Source organism: Lethenteron reissneri, chromosome 32 (genome assembly GCF_015708825.2).
Source record: "Lethenteron reissneri isolate LAM-NWPU_2019-01 chromosome 32, ASM1570882v1, whole genome shotgun sequence".
Lineage (NCBI taxonomy): Eukaryota > Metazoa > Chordata > Hyperoartia > Petromyzontiformes > Petromyzontidae > Lethenteron > Lethenteron reissneri.
In genome coordinates this window covers 3,106,625-3,128,523 of record NC_083810.1, presented here as the reverse complement: position 1 = coordinate 3,128,523, position 21,899 = coordinate 3,106,625, and the positions used below count along the sequence as shown (strand labels likewise).

At 41.2% G+C, this 21,899-nt stretch overlaps 1 protein-coding gene across 1 annotated transcript in view; it reads left to right on the top strand.

Moving 5' to 3' along the window:
* Positions 1-2,824: 2,824 nt before the first annotated feature.
* The window catches only part of LOC133349892 (polycystin-1-like protein 2), a 47,059-nt gene continuing 27,984 nt past the window's right edge, over positions 2,825-21,899 (top strand). The window contains exons 1-9 of the mRNA XM_061563732.1: positions 2,825-2,850; positions 4,095-4,170; positions 4,491-4,665; positions 6,405-6,592; positions 12,060-12,379; positions 13,463-14,577; positions 15,872-16,026; positions 18,657-18,827; positions 20,073-20,326. Coding sequence (XP_061419716.1) covers positions 4,113-4,170; positions 4,491-4,665; positions 6,405-6,592; positions 12,060-12,379; positions 13,463-14,577; positions 15,872-16,026; positions 18,657-18,827; positions 20,073-20,326 — 2,436 coding nt within the window. The 5' untranslated portion in view covers positions 2,825-2,850; positions 4,095-4,112. The remainder of the gene's footprint in view (positions 2,851-4,094; positions 4,171-4,490; positions 4,666-6,404; positions 6,593-12,059; positions 12,380-13,462; positions 14,578-15,871; positions 16,027-18,656; positions 18,828-20,072; positions 20,327-21,899) is intronic.

Below are 21,899 nucleotides of genomic sequence, written 5' to 3'. Positions count from 1 at the left end.
CTACGGGATTTTCCCCGTTCTATCTGATGTACGGTCGGGAGGCCGACCCGCCCATGGAAACGCAGCTGGGCCTGCCCGCACCACGAACTAATTCAAAATTGGCAGAGCATATTAAATTTAATATTCATAAGCTGACAGAGGCGAGGGAGGCCGCACGGCTTAATTCGCGGGCTCGCCAAATTGCAAACGAGCGGTTGCGTGCACGAAAGGTGTCCGTGCACAACTGGGAACCAGGTGACAGGGCCTGGCTGCATTGCTCTCAGGCACCTTTGGCTACGTCGCCTAAATTGTTGAAGCCATGGCGGGGACCCGTGGAGGTCGTGCGGGTTGCACGCCCCCAGTGCGTTCAGATAAAATGGGGAAAACGCCGTTGGTACGTCCACCCCTCCCGACTGAAACCGTTCTCGCCTCCACATGGCCTCCCCTTGTGTCGTGAGGGCCGAGCATGTGACGTGACCGACGACCCTAAGGGGGAAATGTCTTTGCCTGATCCTCACATGTCTCCGCCTGATCCGCTCCCAGGTGTCTCGGAACTGACAGCTGCCGACCATCGGCGGCCGGATCTTCGCGGCGGGGCCGGTCCTTCCAGGCCCGATCCGCGCCGTCTAGAGCTGCCGGAGCCACCGGACGGTCGCCAGCGTCCCGTCCCATACGACGGACCGGCCAGACGGACTCGCGCTAGGTCGCGCTACTTTTTATGACCTACCACGTGAGGAGTCGAGGCAGCCGGAGCGCCTCGTCACTGCGTTTAGTCACAGAGACACTTGGCGCGTTCGGTTTCTGGAGTTCGCTTTTATTGTGTTGTTCGTCGGGCTGTATATTGCTTCTTATTTAAGTGTTGTTGTTGTGTTGTCGTTGTTGCGTTACGGGGCACACTGGGGGGTGGGGTTCTTTTTTTTTATTATTGCGTTGATGTTGGGTTGTGTTGTTGGTTAACAGCCGGGCCGGCTGCAAGCTATGTGGGAGGGGGTGATGTAGTGGTGATACGCGCTGGGATTAGGGATCGTATGCCAGCGCGTAATGATTGGCTGTGTATGTGGTGACGCGCGCTGACGGTGGAGGATCAGGGGTCAGCGCGGGGTCGTGGGTTACGGGGTGCTGATTGGTTGTGTGCCGGTGACGCGCTGAGATGGAGTGATCAGGTGACAGCGCGGTGTGATTGGTGGAGTAGTGTTAACACGCGCTGGGGGAAAACGGATCGTAGAGAGAGCGCGTCGTGATTGGTTAACTAAGGAGCGATGCTCACGTAGACGTCCGCATCAGCTCCGTCTCCCGTGAGCAGGGGCTATAAAAGGGGATGCACACAGGCGTAAGGGCAGTATGTAACCAGCGAAGAATGAAGACGGGGATCGAAGAGATAGGGCCCTGCGGTACCTAGTCCCGCTGTCCTAACGGGACCGGGACTCTGTGTAACCCAGAGGCGAGTGTATTGTGTGTAGCCATAGGCATAGGGTCTACACGAGCCGAATGCATTGTGTGTAGCCAGAGGCATAGGGTCTACACGAGCCGAATGCATTGTGTGTAGCCAGAGGCATAGGGTCTACACGAGTCAAGTGTATTGTGTGTAGCCAGAGGCATATGGTCTACACGAGTCAAGTGTATTGTGTGTAGCCAGAGGCATAGGGTCTACACGAGTCAAGTGTCTTGTGTGTAGCCAGAGGCATAGTCTACACGAGTTAAGTGGAGTGTATAGTACAAAGAATAGAGACCACACGTTGTATTGTGACACGTCAAGGTTTAATAAAAGTGTGTTACCCGTCAAGAAGTTCCTGCCGTCATTTCCAATACTTCACTTGTATTGCGATCGACACATCGTGATTTATTATTTATTTTTCTACTACGTGACTTTACCGAAAGAACCAAAGAGTATGACTTTCAAGAGTTTTTTTTTTCTGGAGAGTCTTGCTTTGCGGTCTATTACTCTTACTATTTCAAGGAGCATGTTGAATAAAGCTTACAAAAGTTCCTGTTGGATTCCTAGCATTAAATGTGAATGCCAGAGGCTTATAGAGCCATATGGCACAGATTCCTAATGGCACAGATTTGGTCAGATCATTATGTGGCCCCACCCAAAAATTAATCATCATCATATGGTTTGGTGCCGAATTTTCCACAGGGAATAGGTGGAGTTCCATTCTTCACAAAGCAGGAAGGCCGGGCGTGTGTCAGGGAGGATCGGCTGCGCATGCTTATTGCATAACACATCATTCATTACCTGAGTGGCAACTTGAATGCATTTTCTAATAATGAAAATGTGTTTACAAATTTTACAAGACATATTCACATCGCACAAAATACAATCACCTATTTGTAAACAGTAATTGCCAAGACCATAAAATATATCCAAATTGAAACATAAACTCCACCCTTGGTTGACATTGCGTCTGAATTAAATTAAGCCCATAATTGGAATTCCTCGCCTAACTCAGGGCTGTTGTGTTAGGATGATAGTTTTGTTTGTACCTAATGTTTCAAATATTGAACACATTCTTGCACCTAAAAGTTACCCCAAGCACAGGCTGAGATGACAAAGAAATACATAATCAGCTAGACATTGTGGTACTGACGTCCAAATACATTGCCTTGTTCCTGCTGTCTAAAGAAGCTAAATGGAAGTGATAATATCTTTCAAAACTGCAAGGAACGATGCTTCTGTGTGTGCCCAACCCACTGAGTATAAGGTTAATCTAAGGTTTGTAAAGAAGCACACTATTTGGTACTCTGGTGTAATTTGACACTCCGTATACAGATTGTTTTCTCCGCAAATAGGATGATGGGCTCTATAAATACGCACACCTTACTGAATTGCTTCTAAGACAGAAGACTGGCGTAAGGAGTCCATCACTAGAGGCAAGTAGACACATATGTTGAACTTACCTCGCACCGTACGTAGGTAACTGCACTATTCGGAGATATATCCAGTGTGTTGAAATATGTGAACTACAAACACATTTATTGGGTCTCTTATGGGGAAAGTGTATAAGTGTTATACTGTAGTTTAAAATAAAATCACGTGCACATCTGGAAATTATTTTAATGAATGCAATGTTTTCAGGCAATAATACTTTCTTAACTCGGAAAAAGGATAACATGCATGCTCTCATGACCAATATTATAATTCACAATTGAATTATTAAACTGATACGAAAATAATAAAATCGTGATAGTTTAGCATTTTGCACTGTGCTGACTGAAGATGAGATTCCACATTTACAAGAGCAATATTTTTAGTGTACTAAGATGGCTTTATGTTGGTATATTTAAAATGTAATGAAATTATTTTACGAATAATTAACATGAATCCATTAAAACGGTATTGTGGTCTACACATAGCCAATTCTTTGCTAAATAACTAATACATTGAGTGGTTCTTTATATTTTAAGCAAATATATTTACGCGTCCAAAAGAGTTATTTTAACCAACAAATAACATACCAACCAATATTTAAAAACATTTTAAAGCAAGGAAATACAATAGGTGTGCAACAGTTAATCGAAAAACTATAGTAAGTGTGTGTTTCATTGAACCTATAAATGTTTCTTTTAAATAATATATTTAAAATGACTTATCTGGCCTCCTGCAACTGCAGTGGTCACGTGAATACGTTACAAATATAACCCTCCACCACCCGATAGAGACAATCAAATCAGGTTTGTCAGGTGGCCACATTCCGGTTTTGCAGGTAAACCAAATCAAATTGACGTGTTTACCCACGTGACAATTTGATTTGGTTGGCTCTGTTTGGTGGTGGAGGGCTATCGCTAAAATTTGTCATTGTAGCTAAACAAGGATCTAACCCAAAATAACCTAATTATGAATCATGATATTGGTCGGTAAAACCTCTTTAAAATTAACTATACTAACAACAGAAACACAAATACGAAAGTGTCACTTCTCGAAAGTGCAATTCGATGCATAAAGAACCCATGTTAATAATCATTTTACATTACACCACAAATCTATATTTAGTTGCCCTGTAATTTAGCTTTCATACAATATATGCATAATTAGCGAATGTTGTGTATTGATGTCTATGAAATATCTTGTGTTTTTTGCATTCATTAAGTCAGCTTTTTTTCTCTCCATATATAAGAATCACGACTGAACAACAATGAAGATGGAACATCCATGTGCGCTTGTCAAAATGATCATTATTATTTTAACATATGGTAAAGTCCCACTTTAATTTTCATACATTATTATAACATTTGGATGCAACGATAGTGTTACAAAAATAATGCTGAGTGTCATTCATGTACTATATGTTAACTTAAGTTATATATACCACGGAATTATAACGTAGGCATAAGATACAAACCATTAAAGTACATCTATTGTTGTTCACGTTCAGCGGACAAAATGGTCAAATATCAAAAAACTTTTTTTTTACGTGAAATAATTTTAATATATACGATTGCCCTGCATTTTTAATCGCACTAATGCATTTTTTTAAAAATTGCTTTTGGTAACGCGATTGATTCTATTTCAGAGATAATGTGCCCAAAAGTACAGGGGAAACCATCCAGTGGAGTGTCCATCACTACTTTGCAGGGATTTATCACCAGTGACAACTACCCGAGTCCATACCCCAAGCACTATGACCGTACCTGGACTATTTCAGGCCCTTCTATGTCCAAAGTCACAGTAAACGTTTTAGATGTGGAGTAAGTAACATTCGCTCTGTTCTCTATATGCACGTGGGAAACCTGTTTTGTTTAATTTGGCATCAACTGATTGTTATATATTTCTTAAGTCATAATAATGCTTTGTTAAAACTTGTTAAACATTATATCTGGGCAATGCATATAACTAATGAGTACGGTGTTTTCTTAATCCATGTCCAAACCTGTAAATGATAAGAAACCCATCACAATGGAGCAATGTATGTTATTTTGGCCTTGTTGTTTCATGACAGCATCTGTTTAGGCAAGCAGTGTCAATCTTCTAAGGTCGCATCAGCAGAGTTAGACTTGTGAAACAAATCGTGTTATGTTATCAGATATGAGAGACTGAAGCCATCCATATAAACCATGGGGCCCATCAGCACAAACAAAATATGCACGATACAGTATTTATTTTGCTCTGTTGATGGCATTGGAATAAAAAAAAAACAATCTTCTGTCTCATCCACACAAAATATAATAGAAATATTAGTCTGGAATGCACAGAGGCTGAGAGACTCAAACAATATAATCCTTATTACAGGTCGATTCTAGTATTGTCAGTCCGTTAAGTGATCAGGCTCAGTTTAGTGCAGCCCAGTCACATGTGTTTCACTTAATACAATTCCAGGCCAGAGGCATTATCATCAGAAAGGAAAAGTTACAAACATCTCACTCATCTGCACAGTTACTGGAACTGTACGCATTTTAACGTGTCTGCTTAATGTTCCTCGCATGGCTGACGTTGAGATAGAGCAATAACTGAGACTTTACCTTTACGTGGTTGAGCCAGACGATTGCGTCAGGAGTAACAGAACGATGCAATTTTCTGGTTCAGCCATCTCCGGTAATGAGGCATCGAACGCAGCCGTGTGATGTAAATGGAAGGTCATGTCACCGTCAGACATGTTGCTCCAATTGTCATAAGTAGTTCCTGAATCAGAATAAATAGTTGTTCTGCATTCGTAGATTAGTTAAATAACATTGCGATTCATTGTAATAATTGAAAAATATTAAATCTAAATGAAACAAGAGAGCTGTGCAAGATGGCTCGATATATATATCACCTGCTCCGATCTATTTCAGGCGTCGTCTTCGACCTTGGCCCTAGTGGTTGGCCACGGGCGTCCAAGGTCTAACGCCTTCTAGACTTGGGGTGTTTAAAACTGGTGGCGTGAAACTCATATTTAATGCCTTAGCTCTGTCTGTAGTGTGACGTGGTTGAGGGGGGTCACGATAACTCTTGTAAAGATAATCCAGCATACATAACAAGTTGAGCATTACGTTGTATTACCATCAGAAACATCGCCTAGAGGTAACCAACCATATTTATCAAATTATTGTCCAAAACCTGAACTTAATAAGCCTTGTCGACCAAGGCAGCGATGCGATCTCACGACGCCACACGCCACGGTGGGCCTTGGCACTTGACCTTTGTCTGGGCGTGGCGCTTTGGCTACAGGCCTTGATTGACCTCATCCTTGGCGTCGTTGTGGCTCTGTCCTTGAATGAAGACTGCCAAAACGAATAGTTTTGCCCCAATGGGAGAAACAAAAAACCCGTGATACACATTCAACACTCCACAATGTGAGCAGCCTTCATCGGCAAAATAGGGAAGGTACGTAGAGAGTACTTAACTGGATTAGAAGTTACAATGCATGCCATATGACCCCCGGCTGATTTGTGTGCATATGCCTTGTATACAGTGCTACGATTTTTAATCATATGATTTGTACCCACAGATTGAATGTGCAAAGTGATAACATCTACATTTATGAAACGAATACAAATCCTCAATTAGGGATTTTGCAAGTATATTCATATCGATCATATCAAAACACTTTAATGATCAGATTTACGGGTGGCAATAATCCAACGCATAGAGGCTTACATGCTAATTATACTATAATTACACTTCTTTTGGAAGATGGTAAGTGTTATTTTAAATACAAGTATGCTGGATAATACTTTACTGTTACCATTATGGACACTGTTTACTCGTCTGTGGCAATACAACGTTTTCCAATTACCTTGCTATTCATGTCAATTCATAATTAAAGAGCTTAAATGTGAGGAGGTCATCCTGAGTGTGTGATCACCATCGTAATTATAAAGCAGAAAATACATTTGTTTTTTTGTGTGAAGCAGCAAAAACTCTCGAACGCTGAGCTCTGGCGTCATGAAATTCGCACAGTTGATGCTATCTGGAATTTCTAAGTCAACGCGACTATTTTCAGTTCGCTACGTCATTCCCTTCCCGAGTTTCCAAAATCGACCTTACGTATAAGTGGGTTAAGGTTGAATTTCCTTGAGTGAAAAACATCCGATTTAGAAAAAAATATCTCGCGACGTTCATTCTTAAGAATTTGTTCAGTCAGAGATTCTTATAATTGTAAAAGTGTTCTCATGTTGTTTCCTCATCGCGTGCTTCATTCGTGAAAGATTTACAATTTAAACTTGATTTGAAGCTTTCGTGACTGCAGGAATTATTCTTTGGTTATTTCAGTAAAGGCACGTAGAAAGAAAATAAATTAAATGATAGAATACGACGTTTCGATCGCAACACAAGCAACCGTCATCAGGTAAAAAACAAACCTAGTGAACTTATAAATACAATGCAATACAACATAGAAAGTCGGCTAACACAACAGTCAGCACCTCACCTAGTTGATTACGTTCTTCCAAAGATTGCTAAATTTGAGAGAGAGACAAAACACAGACACGAGGACACACAGAAAGACACACAAGCAGTGAGAGAGACAACACAACATAGACACACAGTGTGTGTCTATGTTGTGTCTCTGTGTCTCTGTGTCTCTGTGTTGTATCTCTCTGCTTGTGTGTCTTTCTGTGTTTTTACTACGACACGTAACACTGCCGAAATTGATTAAATCCCGGAGTACCAAGCAGGCCAGTACATCTCCAGTAATGAAGCTGCATGGCGCATTTTCGGATTTCCGATCCACGAACGATACCCAACAGTTGTGCATCTTCATGTTCACGTCGAAAACGGTCAGCGTATCTATTTTAACCAAGGTAATTTGCAAAATCTTCTGGCAAATCCACCAAACACAACATTGACAGGTTTCTTCGAGCTATGCAAAACAGACGATTGTGCAAAAACACTGCTTTATTGCGAAATTCCGAAGTATTACGATGGGACAAGTAAAAGAAAGTCTTCAGTCGACGCAAACAAGGTGCAATTGTTGAAGGACATGTCTGCATTCAATCTGGCGACGCTCTTGGCCGTGTTTACACAGTCCACATGATAAACTTCGATTGCTACTACTTGAGAATGTTGTTGCACAAAGTCAAAGGCCTAACTTGCTTCAAGAATCTCCGGACAGTCGATGGAGTTGGACACAACACGTATCATGCAGCTTGCCTGGCATTGGGACTACTAGAGAACGACAATTAATTGGACGAGACATTGAAGGAAGCGAAGGAATTGGATTCACCATCAAAAATTAGAACTCTCTTTGCAGTCATCCTGTTGTTTTAACCATCAAATCCTAAAGCACTTTGGGAGAGCCATTAAGACTGCATGTCTGAAGACTTTTTTAATAGACTTCGACGAGATAATCCTCAAATGACTTTGGAATTCACTGATGACATCTATATTGAGGCGCTTATCATGACTGAAGATAAAGTGAGTGAAAAAAGTATTTGATCCCCTGCTGATTTTGTACGTTTGCCCACTGACAAAGAAATTATTAGTCTATAATTTTAATGGTAGGTTTATTTGAACAGTGAAAGACAGAATAACAACAACAAAATTCAGAAAAACGCATGTCAAAAATGTTATAAATTGATTTGCATTTTAATGAGGGAAATAAGTATTTGACCCCTTTGCAAAACATGACTTAGTACTTGGTGGCAAAACCCTTGTTGGCAATCACGGAGGTCAGACGTTTCTTGTAGTTGGCCACCAGGTTTGCACACAACTCAGGAGGGATTTTGTCCCACTCCTCTTTGCAGATCTTCTCCTAGTCATTAAGATTTCGAGGCTGACGTTTGGCAACTCGAACCTTCAGCTCCCTCCACAGATTTTCTATGGGATTAAGGTCTGGAGACTGGCTAGGCCACTCCAGGACCTTAATGTGCTTCTTCTTGAGCCACTCCTTTGTTGCCTTGGCCGTGTGTTTTGGGTCATTGTCATGCTGGAATACCCATCCACGACCCATTTTCAATGCCCTGGCTGAGGGAAGAAGGTTATCACCCAAGATTTGACGGTACATGGCCCCGTCTATCGTCCTTTTGATGCGGTGAAGTTGTCCTGTCCCCTTAGCAGAAAAACACCGCCAAAACATAATGTTTCCACCTCCATGAGTTGATGCCAAAGAGCTCCATTTTGGTCTCATCTGACCACAACACTTTCACCAAGTTGTCCTTTGAATCATTCAGATGTTCATTGGCAAACTTCAGACGGGCATGCATATGTGCTTTCTTGAGCAGGGGGACCTTGCGGGCGCTGCAGGATTTCAGTCCTTCACGGTGTAGTGTGTTACCAACTGTTTTCTTAGTGACTATGGTCCCAGCTGCCTTGAGATCATTGACAAGATCTTCCCGTGTAGTTATGGGCTGATTCCTCACCGTTCTCATGATCATTGCAACTCCAGTTCTTTCGTGTTTCTTCCATTTGCGAAAAATCGCACCAACTATTGTCACCTTCTCACCAAGCTGCTTGGTGATGGTCTTGTAGCCCATTCCAGCCTTGTGTAGGTCTACAATCTTGTCCCTGACATCCTTGAAGAGCTCTTTGGTCTTGGCCATGGTGGAGAGTTTGGAATCTGATTGATTGGTTGCTTCTGTGAACAGGTGTCTTTTATACAGGTAACAAGCTGAGATTAGGAGCACTCCCTTTAAGAGTGTGCTCCTAATCTCAGCTCGTTACCTGTATAAAAGACACCTGGGAGCCAGAAATCTTTCTAATTGAAAGGAGGTCAAATACTTATTTCCCTCATTAAAATGCAAATCAATTTATAACATTTTTGACATGCGTTTTTCTGGATTTTTTTGTTATTCTGTCTCTCACTGTTCAAATAAACCTACCATTAAAATTATAGACTGTTGATTTATTTGTCAGTGGGCAAATGTACAAAATAAGCAGGGGATCAAATACTTTTTTCCCTCACTGTAAAGTTTTGGAGATGATTGGAAAGTCTTTGTCAGAGATCGGCATTAAAAGTCCTTCACGATAGCAAGCAGTAAACATGACTTGAGAAATGCTTCGAGAGTTATCATATGTCTCTGACAAAATGCTGAATTACGTCGTGCAGAACGAGCCACTGTTGAATGCAGAGCAAAAAACAATTTATCAGGAGGTTCCACGACGACATTATAGAAATGAAGGCGGAGTACGGTAATTTTCATCGACACACCTGGAGGAACTGGAAATACTTTTTTTTTATCAACTTTTTTGCTGGCCCGCATCAAAGGAGAAAAGAAGATTGCACTTACTGTTGCATCTTCTGGCATCGCTGCAACGTTGATGACTGGTGGACGAATATCGCATTCAACACTTCAAATCCCGATTGACTTGGTCTATAATGAAGTGCCCGTTTGCAACACCAAGAAGCTAAAGCGTTATTCTGGGATGAAATCTCGATTATGCATAACCACGGATTTGAGGCAGTGAACAGAACACTGCAAGACATTCGTGGCGACAAAAATCTTATGGGCGGTTTGATTGTTGTCTTTGCTGGTGGTTTTCGCCAAAGGTTACCAGTGATTCCAAGAGGCACGATGGTTGATGAGATCAAAGCCTGCCTGAAATCATCTTAGCTTTGGAGAGACGTCACAACAATGAAGCTCACGACCAACATGAGAGTTCAGCAATCTGATAGCTATGACTCCAATAATTTTCTCAACATTGGCAACGGCAAGGAAGCAACAAGTGAAACTGGATAAATCCAGCTTTCCTAAGAATTCAGCAAAAACTTGTCTTACTCTGAAGAGTCTCATCAATTGTTTGTATCCAAACATCGGAGCAAATCTTCTGGATCGCAAATTGCTTAAGGAACCTACAATTCTGCCACCACTAAACGTCAAAGTTGAGGAAATCAACAAATCCATTCAAGAAATGATTCAAGCACTTTCACGAACATTCTTCTCCATTGACAAATGTATGAAGACGAAGCAAAAAGCTATCCGGTAGAATTTTTGAATTCTTTGAATCCAAACGGAATTCCGCCACACAAATTAATGCTCAAACTTGGATCTCCCATCATGCTGTTAAGAAATTTGGACCCACCAAAACTGTGTAACAGATAAAAACTGATGTGAAGGCATTAAATGCTCATGTCATCAAGGCATCGATTCTAACTGGTCCATTTGAAGGCGAGCACATCTTCATTCCAATTATTCCATTGAATCCAACTGATTTGCCATTTTCCTTCAAACAATTACAATTTCCTGTTCGGCTTGCATATGCAATCACCATTAATACATCGCAGGGATAGTCACATAAAGTTACGGGCTTGGATTTGAAAGACGAATGCTTCTCACATGTTGGAATGTCAAGAGCAAAGGCTCCAACAAAATTATACATTGTCACCGATGAAGAAACAAAAACCAGAAATGTTGTGTACGGCCAAATGTTGAAATAATCACTCTATGAATAGATAATTTGTGATGACTGAATTAGTTAAATTTATTTGTTTCTGCTTTTTAATTTCTTGCAAGCATCAAGTTATTTCATGGTTTTTCAGTGAAATATAAGGGAATATGAAATTAATCCAACACAAGAATCCAAGTCCCGGGCGAAGCCGGGTAGTAAAGCTAGTTGACTATACAATTTAGTAAGGTGGTGAATAAGGACATAGACTACAAATGTAAGGAAGAAGAGATCATACCTGTGAACCCCCTATCAGTGCATATCGTATTATAGACCAATTCAGAAGTTATTAGTCATCCGGTGCCCTTATAAATCTCAACGTTCATCCTACAAAGTCCCATCACAAGGGAGAAACACAACGATAATGACAAACACGTTTTTTTTCTGCCCTATTGAAATGGCTGTACGCCGTATGGACCTAAACACTCAATTTCCCTGTACAAGAATACGGTTAAACTGTATGGGTTGACAGGTATAATAGATTGCCGTTGTTGCTTGTTTAACTTTTTTAACTCTGTAAAATATATCACATAGATAACAATGATTGATTGGCTTTCTTTAAAATGCTGTGCTGCACACATTAATTGCATTGAAAGTCTTACTGCTGATCAGTTTAGTATTCTTAAATGTGATCCCTTAAAAGTTATATTGACAGTACTTGTAATCATCATTAATGAGCAGGACATACAGTATATAGAAATCTGTAAGGTATGAAATGAGTATGATATGGAATCTTAATTACTTAAACGTTTAAGATAACTTGGATTGAAATGCCTTTCAGACGACACAAGGCCTATCGGATTGGAATCTGGTGTTATACCAGACAGTCTTATAACTGCCTCATCCACATTCGGTTCCACATTTACACCGCAAAATGCCCGCTTGAATAGCACACTGGGATACTGGAGACCACAAACTCTCAACGCCAATGAGTACCTGCAGATATTGTTTGAGGCCAGGCTTTCTGTGACAGGACTGATCTTGCAAGGGGCAGTACTGCAGGTGGCCTCACTCAATAAGTTAACTCCCGGTTGGGTTACTGCCATCAACATAGCCATCATGGACCCAGGAACATCAGCGTGGAAGAACACAAATACCATAGTAAGTATTTAATAAGACACTGCACACAAAGGTTATTAAGCATGCCCAACCCTCTGCTGGTCTGAACTCACCTCATCAAACTCTATTTGGTTTGCATTATTTAAGGACCCCAACCATTTTGTCCTTTTGGAAAAAGAAAAGTTCCATCCAATATTTCATCCTCAAAACTGCCTAATGTAATAATGCACCCTCAGACAATTTTTGGTAGAGAAACCGGTTGTCATCATCCGTAGAATCACGACATTCATCAAGAATATCATCATCGTGTTCATCGTCTTTGCCTTCATCATCACTGGCATCTTCACGTGCCCATATACCTCCGTTCTTCTTATGTTCTACAAGGATTAGAACAATTAAAACTAATTTGACAGTTTAAATAAAAATGCTAAATAAATGCTGTGGAATGGAGGTACCACACATTCACGCGTGACTGTGCAGAATGGGTACCCATGCTTTATCTCTCTACTCCTGGCACAAGTCATGCCCCCAGAGCTTGTTTGATGCGATTCCACAAAATGTTGGAAAATTTTCCACGTATTTCCAGAAACTTTCTGTCATTTGAGGCCATGTTGCCATTGTGTCACGAGTTGTGTATGTAATATATGGAATTTTACATGAAATCAGCTTGACGTAAATCGCAAATGGTGGAATGGGGCAGTTCTCCTCCCCCCCACACATAAACTGCTGTCTTTCCACCAGAAACGTGGTGATACGATACCCAGAAATAGCTACATGAATAAGGCACTTTGTCTCATTGTCCCAGTCATATCCTAAATCCGTCTGTTGACATACTTTGATAAATAACAAATCATTTGCAATGAGCTTTTTTGTGTAAGTAGCCAGAACCCCCCCCCCCCTGGTAAAGGAGGTCTTGCATTTAACGCTTGTGGGGTCGTCACCTGGTTATGAATGAAAATGTTATCTTAACAGAGCGTATCATATAATTTAGTCAGGGGTAATACATTGATTTTATTTTTGCAACACTTATTTTTTTGTATTGGTGTGTGATGCTATGTCCATTTATCTTAAATATTATGTAAATAACTACATGGGTTGACCCAATGTTTACTTTTCTTGTTTCAGTATTTTACTGGCATCGATAACTATCAGGACCCAAAGACCACATTATTTACAAATCCCTTGCAGTGCACGGGAATACGGATCAAGCCCACCAACTGGCAGAGTGACATAGCCCTGCGAGTGGAGGTTCTTTCACGCACCTCCAGAGCCAATGCCACTAAAATAACATGCGTGGCGAGCAACACGAACATGATTGCGACTCTGATGGCGGAAAACGTCTACATGGGATTTGCTTGCTACCTCTGGGACCTTGGGGATGGTCACACAGTTGCCTATGGTGCCGAGTTCTGTAAACGTTTGTGGCCAAACGTGGCCACGGTAAACGAATACGCGTCAGACACTTTGACCTTCTCATATACCTATTCATCCTTTGGAAAGTATTCAATCCAACTCCAAGAAATCACCGGGTTTTCCCGCAGCAGTTACAACACGACTCTGTACTTAAACAGTTATGGCTGTACACCTTATACGTTGATAATTGGAGATGAAACGGCAAATAAACCCAAGACGCAGTTTTTAAAAGTGCCCGAACAGTTGGATGTGATGGCAACTTTGAACATGTCTTGCTTGCTCAAATATGAAAATATTCAGTACATCTGGTCCATCACAAACCAGCAAAATGGGAACATAAGAGCAATAAATGCAAACAATAATAGCTTGCAACATTTCGATCCCTTCTATTTCACCCAAGGCACGTTCTTAATACAGGTCACCGTCAATCTCCAACCACTCGGCTTGCAAAATTTGTTGGACAATATTACCCTCATCGTTGATGCGACTCCATTACAAGTGCAGATCACTGGTGGAGACACCAGGACTGTTGGCAATGAAGCTGATGTGCAGATCGATGCATCTCTGTCTTATGATCCAGACGATCCAGGCCAGAGCAACAGCGGGATTACATTTAAGTGGCGATGCACCAAAGTATCTTATGATAACAAATTGACAATCTGCACGTATGTTGACTTGGGCGCTGGCATCATATCCATCCCTCAGTCTGAACTGCAAACAAATTCTGTCCTACAAGTTGAGGTGACGGCAACTAAAAATATTCGTGTTGCAAATAAAACACAAGTTATTCACGTGATAGAAGGAAATCCTCTGGACATATACATAAGGTACAGAACGCATTGTGTTATGTTCCACTGTGCACCTGTATCAGTGGCGTCGTGGCGTTCGTAGCATGGGCTATGGTGCAAAAAAATGAAATGGGAATCCCCCGTTCAATTCCGCCCCCTCTCTTCGTAGCCCGGACCTTGAGCCCCTCCGGCTATTGGCCCTGGTGCAGTAGCACCACCTGCACACTCAAAAGTCGCTGGTTTGTGTGTGTGTATACGTTGTGTGTGGAGGGGAGCAGTGGCACAGCGGTTTGCACACCACGCTACTAGCCCAGTGGTCCAAGTTCAATTCATGCTCACGGCCACCAGCACCAGTGACGATTATCTGAATCGGTCCTGGCCCTCACCTAGGTAGACTCAGCCTCAAATGAGTACCTGGTATGGGGTGTAAAAATATCGTCACTGGTGGTGCTGGTCACCCACCCCCTTGTGTGCTTTGCTGGCTTTCATATGTGCTCCCTAACAGCACCTGCCCGAACGGTATTTTAACGCTATACGGGAAATCTTTGTCTTTGATGGGTGCACACAGTGATTAGTGCCCAATATTATGATATGTAAGACTGGGTAAACTCCTAACCAATGGGTATTTGTTATTTGATCTGGTATGAGCTCTCAATAAGTTGGGAATCGACAGTTATTGCATCAACACTCGTGAGGCAAAGGCAGCTAGTTGTCATTCTGGACACACGCCTCACTCGTGTGCAGTGTTGGCCTTTAAGAGTGCTCACAAGAATCACTTTGCCCCAACAGCATATTTAGTTTTTTTTATATGTGAAGGAGGCATAGTCTGTTTATTTATTACATGTGTAATGTGTATTCCTTTAGTCGATCGTTTTTTACTTACAAATTATGAATATGATACTTAGTATCTATGTTAAAATAATGAGATTTGAAGGTCACATTGACTTCATGTTTTTTTGTTACCTACAAATTATGAATGCAATACTGTATTTATGATTTATTTAAAGATAATGAGATTGAAAGGTCACAGTCACTTCATGTTTAAATGACGGTGTGTGGTGCTCCTGTCAATTTGTGGCTAAAGCTATTGTTGGACATTCCATATTCATGTGGTCGAGTTAGACACTCCAAAGTAGAAGCACTGCTGATGTCCCACACATGAGTATTTCATTTGTTGACCTCAAGAGAGTTGACCATCAACTGAGCATTATTTCAAGGTGTCCCCTATCCCAATATTTATGCAGCTGTTGTTACTAGATAAGCACGCATCTTTGTTTGACTGATTTTGTACAATCACAATTATTTATTTATTTTTAAACTGTTTTCTTTCCAGTTGTGAATATATTTGCAGTGAACATGTGACCACGACGGAGCCACTTGTACTGTCAGTTGAGTGCGTCAACTGCAATGATGACGCCGTGTCTTACCAGTGGGAGCTGATGTCCAGGAATAACATAGTCAGCAACTTCGCAGCCATGACATCTACCGGTACACATTTCATTGGCAAATTTGATTTGATATCTGATTGCATTGCAAAGTGTCTAAAATATGTTTTTTCCCAGTACTAAACTATTTGAACTATTTAACAACAAGGGTAATGTCTTCATCCATACACTCTTGTAAGGCAGTGCGTATTTGTATTTGCATTCCTTAAGTCAGTGGTGGAAATTGCACATTACTGTGGTCGGCCCAATTTATTCTATAGAACAGCCACTAATGACCTATCAAAATATATTACTCATGTTATTGACCCTTTGCGGGATGGTGCAATAACCGTGGTAATTTACAATAACAGTCGTTGAGAAAACAATAACAACTAACCCATGCCACAGTTTTCTGCAAGCATTCCTAGAAATGTAGCTCTGCTGAAACGCCATTAACATTCTGATGAAACGCTGGTGTATACTAATGTCATCCCAACTTGCCAAACTTGCTTAAATTACCGCATTGGGAAGCACCGCGTAGAGCAACATCAACGCCCCGGTGGCAGACGAATGTAATGCGCACTTGGCAGGGCGGTGCTGGGCCCACCTTCGTGCCACGCAGGGGACAGCTTGCCGCTGGAGGTTCCATCAGGCTCGACCAGTGGCTCTTTACTTGGGGTGCACGCACCCCCTGGAGGTGTGAGATGCAATTTCTGGGGGTGCGAGACATGGCCATATTTTTTTAGAAGGTAAATCATCGAAACACAAATTAAGCATGGGCACGTAAGTACAACTACCTTATACCATTGGAACCTCATTTGTCAGTAAAAATATGATAATTGTTTTTTTACACTTCTATTTGGCAACAAAACTGACACCTTTTTTTACAAGGAGTCATGTTTGCATACATTATCAGAGTTTTGTTTGCATTATGACTGCAGGTATTGTGGTCTATGCAAACATGACTTGTAAAAAAGGTGTCAGTTTTGTTGCCAGATAGAAGGGTAAAAAACCAATTATCATACAACTACACTATGGGAACCTCATTTGCCAGTAAAAATATGATAATTGGTTTTTTACCCTTTTATCTGGCAACAAAACTGACACCTTTTTACAAGGAGTCATGTTTGCATAGACCGCAATACCTGCAGTCCTAAATACAAACAAAAGACATAACTCTGATAATGTGCACTGTCCTTGAAGTTGATTGGTCCACACCCGAGACAGCTTTCCTTAGAGCCTAGTCTCACATGGGTTGGACCAGATGACGCCAAAAGGCGCACAACTCAAAGACAATGCACCATCAGAGTATGAGAGCTCGGGGCAAGCATCTACACTATGGGAACCTCATTTGCCAGTAAAAATATAATAATTGTTTTTTTACCCTTCTATCTGGCAACAAAACTGACACCTTTTTACAAGGAGTAATGTTTGCATAGACCGCAATACCTGCAGTTATAAATACAAACAAAAGACATAACTCTGATAATGTGCACTGTCCTTGAAGTTGATTGGTCCACACCCGAGACAGCTTTCCTTAGAGCCTAGTCTCACAAGGACAGTGCACATTATCAGAGTTATGTCTTTTGTTTGTATTTATGACTGCAGGTATTGCGGTCTATGCAAACATGACTCCTTGTAAAAAGGTGTCAGTTTTGTTGCCAGATAGAAGGGTAAAAAACCATCTTCTTGGTTCTTTCGGTAAAGTCACGTAGAAAGAACCAAGAAGATGAATCCCTGCAGTCACGAAAGCTTTAAATGGTAAAAAAAACAATTATCATATCATACAACTACTTTGTTTCATCAAACATGTATATTTTTTTACATTATATGTTTTTACGATTGAGAACCAAAGGGGTGCAAGGCTGCAGTCAAGGTTAAGAACCACTTGTCCAGACTGTAGCAACGCAATGGAATGGTGGAGAAGAGGTGCTTTCAATTGTCGAGGCATTTGTTGTCCCCAACAAATTATTTTTTCCGCAATGTTGACAACTAATTTACTTACCATCCATAATTGTGTCTGAGTTTGAGCTAATTGCACAGTTATTGGTTATCTGCAGTTTACTCTTGTAAAGTTTATATTATACATGCAGTGTGTATATGACTACATGGGCTATGCATTTTGTAGGTATCTCAAATACACCGGTGTGCTGAACTAGTAACTAATTGGCACGTTTTGTTTACGTAACAAACGTTACTAATTGGCTGTATCAGGTGCACCTGATACAGCCAATTAGTAAATGTAAATCAATTTCACCCAGATCATTAATAAATATTAATCAGATTCCACCAGATATTTAGTAAATCTAAATTACCATTGCTCAGATATTAAGTAAATATAAATCACTTTTCCTTGTAAAATCTATTTGGATTTACACAAATTTTTTTAGGCTATATAACTCATCATTTGGAATCATATTACTAAATCCAACACATTTTAACTGTTGCTTTTATTACCATGTACTTATTTTTTATTATTATTTTTTAGTTAATTTATTCAACACTTTTTATTCAAAGTTGTAGTGCTTAAAATCTACTCAATTATATTACGTGTCACTTTGTTGCCATAATTTTTTTAAGTAACAATGTGTCACATTTTTTACAGTGTGGTGGCGGGGTTAACGACACATTTATATTTACGCGATCTAACCCAAAAAAAACCCTTTATTATGTGCTATGTATGTTTGTTTTAAGGCACCGAGGATGGAGGCTTGGTGGTGCTTGAAGACATGCTGCAGATCGGGGAGGAATACCAGATTAGAGTGAGAGTTGGCACTGCCAGTAGAGCTGCTGCAGAGGCCACGTACTCATTTTCAACCAGCATCCCCCAAAGCAATGGCACGTGCACATGCAACCCAGAGTCTGGTCAGTATTACACCGTGTCTCGCAACAGTACACTGTCTGGAACCAGAACTGATGCATATGTACGTATTCATATATTTTGAACTTTTGTCGCATCGTACGTAGTCTTGCTTATCGGAGGTGCAGGGGACAGATAATAAACTAAACACAGATGCTATATGTAACTACGAGTCACTAGGTCGGCCCATGAGCCCTCTCTTCGCACCCCAAACTCCCCTGATCCCACAAACCTGCTCGGAATAGCATTCAATTCTAAGAGTGTAATCACGATTCCGGACTGTAAATTGTGAGACTTGCGCAGCTGTACTTTTCATTACCGAACTTTATTCTTGGTAGCCTTGTCACCTTAGTTTATTCGTGTTAGGTGACAAGGCCACCAAGAAGGTGAATTGAAAGTTGGTATTACACTTTTCAAATCTCATATTAAAATGTTTCACTGCCCCTTGAATATATACACTATGTGTGAAAGTATGCTCAAAGGCTGCTTTATTTCCAAAACTAATGCTAACGCTGTACTTGAGCTTATTTGTTGCTTGAAGCTTAACAGATATTCATGCTTAATGAAATAGGTGAAGCTCCATGAAGTTAAAGCAATTGTTTAACAATGCACTTAGTTACATATCATAGTGAACAGAAATGGAAATGTGTTGCCCAGGTAGTGCATTGACGGTTGGTTTTAGAACAGCGACTTTTAAAGCGTCCTCTGAATGTGGTGGATGTGTGCTGGGGGAAGATAATTTCTGAAATAATCATCAATAGATCATAGACAATCTGTAATAATCTGGCTGGATACAATCACATTTGCAAATTTAATTTGTACGTTTGAGCCTTACCACTTGTGTATCGATAGTTACATTTTAATGTGTAATGTTATTGAGGGAATGTGTGTTGTCTTGGTGTGGTCTGTGACAGTTTTTTGTTATTCTTTTAGTTGCCTTGCCCAAGCTTAAATTTAGCGTTGAAAAATCTCCAGGAATGTTATACTTACATACTTTATTTATGTATTAACAATCTATTTATTTAGCGTGACTTGCTTACCTTGCACTCATTTCGTTTGTGTTTTGTCTACGTGTTGTGTTTGTTGCATTGCAACTTGCTGACACCGTGCCCCTACTGGACATCTGTGAAAAAGAACACCATCGCTCATCGGATTCCTTCAGTGTAAATACATATTCTGATGTGTCAGTCATAACTAATGCTGCTCTACAGGCTTTTACATTTATATTCTTTCTCGTAATTTCACTCAAGGTTTTGCAGCAGTGACGCTCTTCCAGCTCTCATGCAGTGGCTGGACGAGTGAGAGTAAGTCCCGACAGCAGCTCACCTACACGTTTAAGGCCGTGTCGAACCACACCGAGTTCCTGCTCTCCAGCTCTCAGCTGAGCCAGACTCCCTCTCTGCTGCTGCCCGTGGGAGACCTCGACACCCAAGGGACGCTGGACCTCAGGGCGAGCGTGTGCAACTCCGCGGCAGCTTGTGCGTCGGCCCCCATACATGTGTTGGTAAGAGTTTGTATAAATACACTAGTTTGTGAACATTTTTTACAAACGTAAAAAAAAATTGCTGGGTTTTTTATTCTAATAGCCTCTTTGGACAATGAGAATACTCAATGTTAAACAATCTAGAAAGGCAGTCATTTAATAAATCATCTCCATTGTATGAAAAAATAAGAATAGGTTTTATAATTTCTGGCAATAAAACAGGTGTTAAAATGTTCAAACACCAAATATAAACCTTTTGCAAGGAATCAAGTTCTCATTAACCACACTTACTTGTGATGAACTAGCAAACAAGCATGCTCCGATAATATATGTATTTTATTTTAAATTGATTGGCCTTCACCAGAGACAGCCTTAAATTTCGATTTAAAGCTTTCGTGACTGCAGGGATTCATCTTCTTGGTTCTTTCGGTAAAGTCATGTAGAAGGGAAATAATCAACTAATAAAAATAAAACATAATAAAATAATTCTCACGACGTTTCGGCCACAACGCAAGCAGCCGTCCTCAGGTGAAGAACAGATCTGCCAGAAAGACAGCATCTGAATGAACACCATCAGGCTTAGCAGCATATATTTAAGCTGGGTTGGAGGGGGAAGAGCGCCTTGACAAAGGAATTTGCATATCAAGAGGAATTTAGCATATTTATGGGAAATGCAGATATGGGATTAGTCAGTACTTGTGGAATGCGTAGGAGGTGGGCGGGGAGGGGTACTAAGAGGAAGCAACGAAATATGTCAATGGGAGAGTGTTGGTAGGAGACTTGCAGCGGAGCAAAGAATCCTACCACCACTGTCCCATTGACATATTTCGTTGCTTCCTCTTTTGCAACCTCTCCAGAAATTAAAAAGATCGTTGTAAGTAAGGAGTTGTCCCTTGCTTTTTATTCAACGCGTGTGCGGCGATGGCACAGCTATCGATTGAGGGTCGAATTCGAACCGTGTGTGATCGGCATCACGCCTTCAGGGAAGTCATGTACTGTATACAAAACTGCGCACAATTCTGTGAGTCACTTATAACTGCTTTGCCGTTACTTATTGCAAATTATCGACTCAGACTATTGTCCGATCATCTCATAGAGTCCCTGGCATGTAATAATATGCTACACAGTGGCAGTGAGTGTAGCAAAATGCCGATTTATTAATAACTAGCTTATATACCCGGCGTTGCCTGAGCCAAAAAAATATTTCAAAACTACTCTTAAAAATCTAACAGCAGGGTGTACTGACTGTGGTGGTACCTATGATTACAGCAGTGCATACCGACTGTGGTGGTACCTGTTATCAATATATTTATTGATTCTATAGCATAAAGTACTCACCTGACAGTGTGTTGTGGTGAGGCCTAGTCCGGTGCAGAGCCTCCGGCCTCGCCTAGAATGTCCAGCCAGCCGAGGTGGCACCTTGGCAGGCTGGGCTGCTACCCCTGACCCCCCCCACCCCCCCAGCCACGATCACCCCGGCCGCTCTGCAGTAATATCTACGGCCTATAGTGGTAGCATCTAGCGACTGTATATATTAGTAACTGCACGCATCGGGGTGGGGGGGACATCACACAGTGAAGATTTAAGCTCAGCG